Source organism: Podarcis bocagei, assembly GCF_964188305.1.
Source record: "Podarcis bocagei genome assembly, chromosome: 6".
Classification (NCBI taxonomy): Eukaryota; Metazoa; Chordata; class Lepidosauria; order Squamata; family Lacertidae; genus Podarcis; species Podarcis bocagei.
The window spans coordinates 80,936,581-80,947,614 of NC_138130.1; the positions used below are offsets into that span (position 1 = coordinate 80,936,581).

At 39.4% G+C, this 11,034-nt stretch overlaps 1 protein-coding gene across 3 annotated transcripts in view; it reads right to left on the reverse strand.

Annotated features, from left to right (window-relative positions):
- USPL1 (ubiquitin specific peptidase like 1) overlaps window positions 1-11,034 on the reverse strand; it is a 162,741-nt gene that overhangs the window by 4,040 nt on the left and 147,667 nt on the right. Inside the window, exons 2-7 of one of the 3 annotated variants that reach the window (XM_081197896.1) lie at window positions 7,082-10,026; window positions 6,479-6,607; window positions 4,782-5,409; window positions 3,159-3,272; window positions 1,570-1,699; window positions 235-360 (exon numbers count right to left, since the gene is read on the reverse strand). In XM_081197896.1, the coding sequence (XP_081054022.1) occupies window positions 235-360; window positions 1,570-1,699; window positions 3,159-3,272; window positions 4,782-5,409; window positions 6,479-6,607; window positions 7,082-7,168 (1,214 nt within the window). In that variant the 5' untranslated portion in view covers window positions 7,169-10,026. Of the gene's footprint in view, window positions 1-234; window positions 361-1,569; window positions 1,700-3,158; window positions 3,273-4,781; window positions 5,410-6,478; window positions 6,977-7,081; window positions 10,027-11,034 lie in introns of those variants that run through there. The other 2 variants (XM_081197897.1, XM_081197895.1) reach the window with 2 other exon arrangements.

Here is an 11,034-nt window from a genome sequence, read left to right on the forward strand (position 1 = left end):
AAGACTATTTGAGAGCTTATAGAATGAGATTCCATAAGCCATGGTTTTCAAATAGCAGAACCTTGGAGGAAGGCACAGATGTCTAGCTGGCAAATTCATAGTTACATGATGGGACCCAGCAAGGCTACTAATATTATGCCAGAACTGCATTTTCATACAACACTAGCAGCAGCTCATTATCCACCTGCGATGTAGTTTTACTCACATCAGCAGCTTAATATGGTTCACACTTACTTTTCTAAAACCATTTCTCTTCTTTGAGATTTGTGGTGACAGTTATTACAGGGACCAGTATGAACAGCTTTCAGCGGGTGCCATTCTGGGATGATATTTGTAAATGTTGTCAATGTCTTCTGACGCCTGAAATAAGAAATGATCCAGTGCTGTGAGAAAATTATTGCCAAGCTAAACCTGGGACATCCAGAAGAGTCATTCATATGAATGATCCACATTCAAAATTGCTCTGAACCTGCTGCAACCAAAAGCTTAAATGTAATTTTAAGTTCCAAGTTAAAGAAGTAAATACTGGCAAATTTCAGGGATTGCCCTAGGGTGGGAACGTTTACCCCATGCAACAGTTTTTAAAAGCTACAGGAACATATACCTGCTGCTTGCAGGTGACTGAAATTCAACAAACAATGAATTTTCCAGTTTAAAGTAAGCTTGACTGTAAGCAGTGGCATGTCTGCAACAGTAACAAAAAAGGTATCTGTGGATGTGTACATGATTCTCCCCTGCATGTGAACATAGCCTTGGAGAACTGTACTGCCAGCAAAATGTGCTGGTTGTTTAGGCTAGCAAATAGCCATTGGAGGGAATGTCTGTCGATATGGGGTGAGATATTATGCTCCTGGACTTGGTGTCTTTATCAGGGAATAGAATCAAGTAGAATGGAAGTAGAATGGGATGTATCTGGGAACCTCATTTATGTTGAGGCTAAACATGATGTTTGGGCTACTGTCATATATTGCAGTGTTCAGCTCTTGAATGCACCCTTTAACTGGCAGGATCAATTCTGACCAACAGCAAGAAAAACTCAGGAATTATCAAGTACAGTGGTGCCTCGCAAGACGGAAAACTCGCTAGACGAAAGAGTTTTCCGTTTTGGAGGTGCTTCGCAAAACGAATCTCCTATGGGCTTGCTTCGCAAAACGACAATGTATTGTGAGTTCCTGCTGGTTTTTTTCCTCCCCCCCTTTTTCTAAGCCGCTAAGCCGCTTATCAGCTGATCCGATCAGCAGATAAGCCGCTAAAAGCCGCTAATAGCGCTAATCCGTCAATGGGCTTGCTTTGCAAGACGAAAAAACCGCTAGACGAAGAGAATCACAGAACGGATTCTTTTCGTCTTGCGAGGCACCACTGTACTGCAGAGCTAGCTTGTCTTTTCTGACAGCAAACACAACGTTTTATGCTACGCTGTGAAAGAAGACGTATGGCATGCTTAGAACACCCCATCAATCCTGCACATGTTCTGTTTGAAGAGAAAAATATAAAGACATCCACACTGATTTGAAGATTAACATGTGCTTGTATTAAGGAAGATGAGAAAGAACTTCAGCAGAAACTAACCTGTCATTGACTTGGTAGCCACACTGTGAGCATTCAAACTTCCATGAATAAGAGTGGAGAAACAGTTTTTCTGTTTGAGGATCATTCTTTAAAAGTAGAGGGAATGCAAACACTGGGCTCTCCTTGTTACCTTTGAAGAAAAGAAATGGGGTGAGACACATGAAAGCGCCCTGCAGGACAGTAAAAACATTTTACTATGTTTCATAGAATCACAGAGTTGGAAAGAGACCCTGAGGATCATCTAGTCCAACCCCCTGCAGTGCAGGAATATGCAGTTGTCCCATATGGGGATTGAACCTGCAACCTTCGCATTATAAACACCATACTCTAACCAACTGAGCTATCCAGGTCCTTTTAAAATAATGTAAAATACCTTACTGAACATGGCCAAAATCTAGTGACTCTTCAAAAGACGTTTCACATATTTCAGAAAGCACTTACAAGGACCAATTCTTACAAACGCTGGTACACAGGCTCATAAAGCGTGTTTTGCTTTCAGTTCAAACAACGAAAGTATGAAGGTCTAAAGATACCTGAATTTTGCATTGAATTATATACTTTTTAAGTCATTGAAATATCTAATAATTATACATTTTGCTTCCTGTATTAAACAAAACCTAAGACCTAATTTATGACAACTTTTTTTAGTAACTGTCAGCAGCAGCTTATGCATCTTTACTCAAAAGCAAGTTCCACTGAGTTCAATGGGACTCCCAGGTGAGTGTGCACAGAGAGTGCAATTTTCTTCTGACACAGGATTGGGCTATACATGATGAGAAACTCTGATCACTTACTACTTAGCAGGAAGAGGCTAGAAAATCTGGTGAAGGTATCTTAACAAGGAACCCTATGTTAAGTTAGGGCCATAACTCGGTGGCAGAGCATCTGCTTTGAATGCAGAATGTCCCAGGTTCAATCTCTGGCATCTCCAGGTGAGGATGGGAGAGAACCCTGCCTGTGTGGCACTGAGAGCCAGTGTGGTGTAGTGGTTAAGAGCGGTAGTCTCATAATCTGGTGAACTGAGTTTGATTCCCCGCTCCTCCACATGCAGCTGCTGGGTGACCTTGGGCCAGTCACACTTCTCTGAAGTCTCTCAGCCCCACTCACCTCACAGAGTGTTTGTTGTGGGGGAGGAAGGGAAAGGAGAATGTTAGCTGCTTTGAGACTCCTTTGGGTAGTGATAAAGTGAGATATCAAATCCAAACTCTTGAAATCCCGGAGAGCTGCTACCAGTCAGTGAAAACAACCCTGAGGTGAACCAATGGTTTGATTCTGTATAAGGCAGCTTCCCATGTCTTAAATGGAATCTGCATGTTCAGAGGCAGTATACCCTTAAATATTAGTTGAAAAAGGCACGGCCTTCACACTCAGTTTCAGAACTTGCCCAAGGTATCTGGTTGACCACTGTGGGAAGCCAAATGCTGGAGCAGATGGACCTTTGATCTGATTCAATAGTATTCTCCTTTACAATACAGGGAAAAAAGAAAGTAAGTTTGGCACTAGTTTACTGTCACGTTTGGAAACTTAGCACTGTTATATGTAAAAAAATAACGACGACAATAATGAAAAACCCTTTAGCAATTACTTACCTAATTTACATTTAAGCTGTGGCTGAAGCTGGACAAAAATTGTATTTCTGATTTCATTCAAGTGTGATTCAGCTCTCGAAAGAACATCCAAAGGAACTTCCGAAACACATTCACCTGCACAAAACAGAATGATCCATCAACATTTTGTCTCCAGGAACTGCCATTTTTTTATTCTGTACCAACAATAACTGAGTATTTATTCTACTTATTCATGTATGTATATATACCACTTTAACATTGTCCTTGAGCTGGTAACACTATCAAATAGATGTAATTATCCTATTTGTTTTGTAGCTGTTATGGCTATACAAGTAACCAGACTTCAGATGCTCACAAATATGTCCAGTGCTGCAAAATCAGATTAATGCAACCATCTCTATAAAGAACTATCCAAAGCTAATGTCAAGTGGTGTGAACCACTTAAATCAACTAGGACATCTGCCAAAGCCAAACCTCTGCCTTGCCTCTCATGAAGTGGCTTTCAAATTGCTTCCTGGAGAACCATGGTGTCTTCAAAAGCTTATCCGGCACCCATCAAAGAGAAATGTCAGACAAGAGTCAATGGAAGACAGCTTGCCATCACTACTGATCTTTTTCTGGAACATAAAGCTAGAGGAGATGAGTGTGTTATAGGGTATACTGTCGCTCCCAGCAGAGCTACAGTGAGGCTACAGTGAGGCTCTGAGAGTCTACCTGGTACTTTATCTGAACCAAGCATGTGAGCTGGAACATGCTCTGGAATCATCTGCAGTGCACTGAAGGTTTTGAAGGAAACAATTCAGATGTTCCTTAACAGAAAAGCTGATGTGGAAAGCATAACCAAAAAGCAACATTCAAAAATGCATTGTACAAACTCCTTGCAAGTATTTGATGTCAATAAACAGTATGATAGGAATATTTTAGCCTTCACAAAGCAAGCATTGCATCATCTGATGTATCTAATCACACTGGGCAAATTTTGATGCCATTTATGGATGAGGGAAAAGAAGGATGAGCAACAGCCCATGCCGCTGTTCTATTGGTGGAACAGGTTTTGATCTAATAAGAGGTGTCCACTCATGTAAAAGTGGAGGCAATTGTTGTGGATCCCTCCTTCCTGTTGCAGTCCCTTGCCTCCCCTCCCCAAATCTGATTCAGAGGGCTGGGGGACCCTCCAAAACAGCATGGAAGGAGTTGTGGGAAGTGGAAATTGTTTTTTGATTTATTTTTTAATCACCATCCCATCTCTTATGTTACTGGGAAGTTATTATGTGAAAGGCAGTCGTGGCTATCACTCTTTTGAGTTATCTGAGCAAATGTGGGGGGGGGGGGTGCGGAAGATTGGTTTATGAAAGTAGAAATATAAAGCAAAAAATTACACCACTGCTTCTAAATTTTTTTTACTTAAAGCTGGTTCATTTTCCAAAGTTGAAGACTGGTGCACATACTAGAATCACAAACTTATTTGAGAAAGTAAGGAAAAAAGGAGGCTGTAAGGTCTGCATGGATTTTAAACCGTTATGCAGAGTATAAAAGAAACAGCTGCATTGTCCAAGGCTCAGAGTTCTATACACCCCACTGATTTCTCTTCTTAAAAAATTATTTTGACAGCAAAAGGAAAAAAGACACTTGTGTTTGGCTTACCTCGTTGGCAAGTATTCACAAGTGCAGTTGCTTCGTTATATTTTGCAAATAGGCTCTGGATTACAGATACGTTTTCCAGGACTGATCCACTCAGAATCATTTTTAGTGTTTCTAAATGCACTAGGGCTGACAGAATGCAATCTAACCAGCAGAGAGCGTACACATTCCCCCACTGAAGCCACAATGGCTCTGGCCGAGATGGTTTGTCTTGATGCAGAATTTGAGACAATGATGAACCAATTTCAGGATCTGACAAAAGCTGTGCCTGAACACTGAAAATTTCCGGTGAACTTCCTTGAGCTGCCATTTTCATGCCCATTTGCTGCTCCACGGATTCTGTTGCACTATTAAAGTTCGGCTGACTGGCTTGTGGAAAGTCAGGCTGCCCTGACAGAGTCCCAAACAGATTATCTCCATTGCACTTGGGAGCAAGATCAGGTTTGAATGTCTTCTCATTTTCTATCAAGTTATCAGTCCTCGTCAGTTTTAAGTGTTGGGGAACAGCAGAGGTTACCAGGCTTGTGTCAGATGACTTTCTTTTCCTACAAGTGCCCTGAGATGGAGAATCCTTTTTATCAGTAGGAATTATAATGCTGCTTAGTGGTTCAAATCCCAGAGGGTAGATGCACTGAAAAAGAGGGGAACACAAAGATATCTGAGTAAATTAATAACACGCAACGTGGGTCTCAGGGATGCAACAGAGGGCTGTATACAGAAACAACAGGTATGCAACGCCTAATGAAAAATGAATAAAATCCAAATGTGTTTTAAATAGCACTTCTCTGAGATAGTAAGTTCTCTTTAGAATTCCATAATTCTTCACAGTCAACGGTACTATAAATTGGTTCATCGAAATCAGAAACATTTTTAGAAACATAAAAATTGGCTTGAAAGAGAGTATCTGCAGAGTAATATTTGGTTTTTCTCTCACTATTTTTTTGAAAGGATATTTCTGAAATGTTTTTCTGGACATTTGATGTGCCTATTGATGCTGCTCTCTTTTTTCCGACTTTTACAAAAAGGAATAAAATTTCTAGTTTTGATGAATTAGGCTTGGATTAATCAGCGCTTAGGCTATGTACCCTTAGATCACCGCCCTCCCAGATTCTCCTATGGATTTAGCCTTTCCTCCTCCCACAACACCATTTTTCTCTCACTGTTCATCCCTAAGCACAAGCCATAATCTGTCTATCTATTCAAACATAATGTACTTGCGGTTTAATGAAACCATTATTTTATATGCCAAGTTATAAAACGTTACGGCAACTACTTAGGAAATTAGTACAGTGGTGCCTCGCAAGACGAAAAGAATCCATTCTGTGATTCTCTTCGTCTAGCGGTTTTTTCGTCTTGCGAAGCAAGCCCATTGACGGACTAGCGGATTAGCGCTATTAGCGGCTTTTAGCAGCTTATCTGCTGATCGGATCAGCTGATAAGCGGTTTAGCGGCTTAGAAAAAGGGGGGGGGAGGAAAAAAAACCAGCAGGAACTCGCAAGACATTGTCGTCTTGCGAAGCAAGCCCATAGGAAATTTGTTTTGCGAAGCACCTCCAAAACGGAAAACTCTTTCGTCTAGCGAGTTTTCCGTCTTGCAAGGCATTCGTCTTGCATGGCACCACTGTATAAGTGTTCAGATTAAGAATCATGGATTATAGGAAAACTGGACCAATCCCAACTCAACAAGAAAGAGTGATGCACCTGTGGATTTTCACACAAGAAAATAGATTCTTCAAAACTGAGGTGATATATTCTTAGACCTCGTATGAGACCCTTCTTTTTGCAAGCTGGGCAACTTCCACCGGGAGTTACTTCTGCAGAATTGGAGTCCTGAAGTGATGTAAAACAAACAACAAATGTGTTATTCTTGAGAGGCCAAATATTAAAACATGGTAAAATGACTTTCATAGCATTTATGTGTTTCAGAGTTAAATCTGACAGCAGTGAAACATAACAAATCAAATACAGATGAGAGCAAACGATACTATACATAAATTGGCTTTTATATTGACTGTTTGGGCTATATGCACTGAACAAAATAGCCTTTACCATCAGTCTGACCGTGAAAATATAACCAGCAATAGATCAAATGTGTTCATAAACTTTTGGGGAATAGGTAACAACATTTGAAAGTAAATCTTTCGCCATTTCAGTAAGATTTCCGTGGAAAAATAAATTTTACAATTATTATTTTTTTGGAAGGTCATATAAATTAGGCCAATAGAAATGAAAAACTCTCTCAAACTTGAGGAGGAGGAATGAAAAAAGAGAACTTTGCACAATGTGAAAGAGAACTGAACTGACTTTTCCCAAATACCCCACCATGTGGAGTGCAGATGCCCCTATACCAGTCACTTGCAAACCATTTCCAATCTTCTGGCAATCCATCATTCTGAGGCACTGGCCAAATTATCATGTCACTTGCAATTTTTCAACAGTCCTAAGGATTTTTCCCCCATATACTCTGAAAAATAAGAAGTGAACAAGAAAAGTTAAATAAGCTTTTTTTCCCCCAAGAGCAATTTTTAGAAAGCACATTAAAGAAAGATTTTTTTGTGTGGCATAGAAGTAGATGCATTTCCTTAAATCAAGAAAACCATATAAAGAAATGTGCGTGTGTGAAAGAGTGAGTGAGAGAGAACCCACACCAAAAACCTACAAGCATGAAAAGCAACTAACTTGACTTGAAGTTCGTATTTGGAATATAAACAGATGAATTAATAGCCCCAACAGCTCTTGAAAATATTGTTGCTGTTCTACCTGCAAAGCAATTAAGCAACTTGTGGCACAATCTAGGGAAGATGACAAAAACTGCATCATGTCATCCTAGGTGCTCTACACTGTGTGTGCTACGAAAACTGCTGTTCACATTTCAGCCCAAGCAAATAGACAGCACTGCCTGATATAGTGCTACCAAAGTTAGGCAGAAAGTCTTGCCTATAGTGTATGTGCCACGGATGATGCAGGTACAATGATGCCCAATCAATTAACTATAGATAGACTGGGAGCTCCTGCAGACATGATCATGTGTACATCCCCTCCTTCCCTTCTCCCATTCTCTAGTTAGTGATCAGCTAGCATTAGGTGCAAGCCAGACCTCAGCTGTGCCCAATTTATGTCTGACCTGGGCCATTTTGGGGTGGGCAGAAAACTCATTTGATTGTGCATTTCATTTCTCTCATGTTAAAATAAGCATGCACCAGATCATGTGTATGTGCCAATAGCATTCCGACAGTCAACAGCATGGGCATATGCATGCCATTACCATGTTAGCTCACATTAAACATATATGGGTTGCTGTGATGTGGATTTAAATATGACCGTAAAATACTTGAAATGCTTACACAGGTAAGGAACTTTCCTGTTATCTGGGTCATATATAAACTGGGTCTTTAAGAAGCTAGTTGTAAACAGAAACTCACTAGGTACAATTCAGTTCAATAGTCTTTTTTGTTTCTCTTGTATTTTGCCATTCAATATTTTCATGGAAGGGCAGATACGCTGTCATAGCATCAACAGCAGAGAAGAAGAGAAATAATAATAAAAACACAGTAATTCTGAAAGGATCTGCATACAAGCAATGCACAAAAGCTAGTTAGTTCAGAGCTAGCTGGTGCTAAACTAAAACCCATTTCATTTTGAAATAGTACGTGAACATATTCTTCAGCTTTTAAAACCAATCTCAAAAACAGTCACAAATGGTGAGCAAAATCCCTACCATGAAATTTGTCTTTCCTGTGACAGCTATGTTCTGCGTTGATGTTTTCAGAGAATCGTCACGACAATGCCAAAGTTTCTTACCTCGCCAGTTCAGATTCCATCAGTGAAGTTCAAAATTTTTGCCCAAGTATCAATTTATGTTTTACTTACAGTGAACCCCACTTGCCATTCTGTTGCCCACTTACTCAGTTTGGAGCCTTCTGAAGTGGTTCACAGTCCATGGGTTTTACCACCACCCTGAATAATCTGGTTCCATCTACAAACTTGACCAGCTCATTGCTCTCCTCCTAACAATTTAGGAACGTGTTAAATAGCATTGATCCCAATGAAGATTCTTGGGATACCTCACTTCTTACTTCCCTCTATTATCAGAACTACTTTCTTGTTCTTTAACCAGTTTCTAATCCGTAAGAGGACCTATCCACATATCCCTTGACTGCTAAGTTCTAAATAAATGCTTTTGGCTATAGACTTTGTTAAAAGCTTTTTAGAAGCCAACACTTACAATATCTATCCGTTTGGGGTGTCAGTAAGCATGTAGATGAAGGCAAAGAACAGTAAAATGTTGGTGAAGCAGGATTTCAAAAGGATTGCTTATATCTTTAATAATGGTTTCCATAAATTCATCTGGACAGAAGCTAGGCTAGCTGGTCTGCAATTTTCTGACTTCCCCTAGATCTCCTTTCAAATGCTTAGAAGACCCAATAGCAACCCAAGACTGTAATTTTGGGTGCCTAGAGGAGATAACCCCCTATTATCCTTTACCCCCTCCTAAAAAGAGTACAAGCCTGCTAGCCATTGTTAGAACAGCTTTGCTTGGATTCATCTCCAATCAGCTTGTCCACATAAGACCACTGACAGAAACCTAGTAAGCACTGAAACAGCAACACCTTCTCCTATCTTTATGTATACTCAAGCTACTTTTAAATATCTCATTATTAAAATCAGTGTTCTAAAACAGGCATAGAACATAACTATAACCTCACACTAGCTTTCAAACCAATTGTGAATCACTATCCTAAAAATGGTACAGCCAATGGTAATACTTTCACTGAACTATTGGTGTGAAATAGCTGAAGTAATAGACAACAGCACAAACTATTTTGTAATAGTCTAATAACAAATACATGCTTTTACTTCAGCACTACCTATGGAAATGACTGCTCAGACACTGTTTCAATTAACCAGTGCCCTACAACCTTGATTTCTGGCTGATCTCCAGATTTAGCAGCCATACTGATACTTTGGCCTTTAACTATCTGTGGCCTTTTAGAAATGAGTGGGATTTGAAAAATGTATTCCTCTTTCCCCTTGGTTTTAATGTACCTATGTGCGGCTTATTGTATGTTTGGTTGTAAGTTGCTTTGGGTTGCCCTGGGCAATATAAAGTGACTAACACATTTAATACATAATAGTAATAAATATATTCTATCTCTGTAGCAAGAGTCCATGATTATGTTCAGGATCAGTAACATTAAATGGCAATTAAGAAACTTTATTGCTTTTAATATTGTAATTCATTTATTTAACTGATATTGAATTCTTTCCTCCAAGACACTTAAAGCAGCACAAACCTAACTAGTAGACTAAACTAGGTGAGACACAAACAAATAATGCACACCCATGTCAATACCTGACAGAAATGTTGATTTGCAAAAAAGAAAACTTGCAGCACCTTAAAGACTAACAAACACACTACATAATAAACTTTAGTGGGCAAAGAGAGCCCATTTCTTTTGTGAAGATGCAGTTAATACCTTTGATCAGACAAGATTACCATATTAGTAATTCAAGTAGTTATGGACTCAACAGTTGATGGATTCATCCACATGGTTTCAATCACAATTTGCATGAGTGATTACGAAATGATGTGTCAGGCACTGGCAGCAATACAGGTATCCTGCCCATTGGAAAATGTATTCATTTGCATCATACACAAATATTAACACAGTAAAAAAATTTTTTTTTCTTCCAGTAGCACCTTAAAGACCAACTAAGTTAGTTCTTGGTATGAGCTTTCGTGTGCATGCACACTTCTTCAGATTCTTAAGGTGCTACTGGAAGAAAAAAAATTTTTTTACTTTGACTATGGCAGACCAACACGGCTACCTATCTACTACTGAAATATTAACACAGTTTTTGTTCTTTCACCTCACCTCTTCTAGCTTTAAGAAATCACCTGCAATTTTCTTTTTAGTTCATATAAAACCAGGAGGTTGCTGGAAATCTCATGGTCAAACGATACTAATCTTGCAACCAGACCCCCACTCCAGAAACTCAGTGAGAATAGCTCAACAACTCAAAAAACTTCACCAAATTTGGCCCCTTTGAAAAAAGTTTGGGCACCCCTTTTATAAGCAATGTTGCCCTGCCTATTTTGCAGCAGAATACTGAAATGAGGTGAACTGCTCCTTATGCTTCCTTAACATTATGGAGAAATGGGAATCTGAGGTTTATAGATGTTTCTTTATAATGTAGGAATCTGAACACAGATATTCAGAGATTTTGGAGAAAGCCATTGAAATAGTTATAGGTAC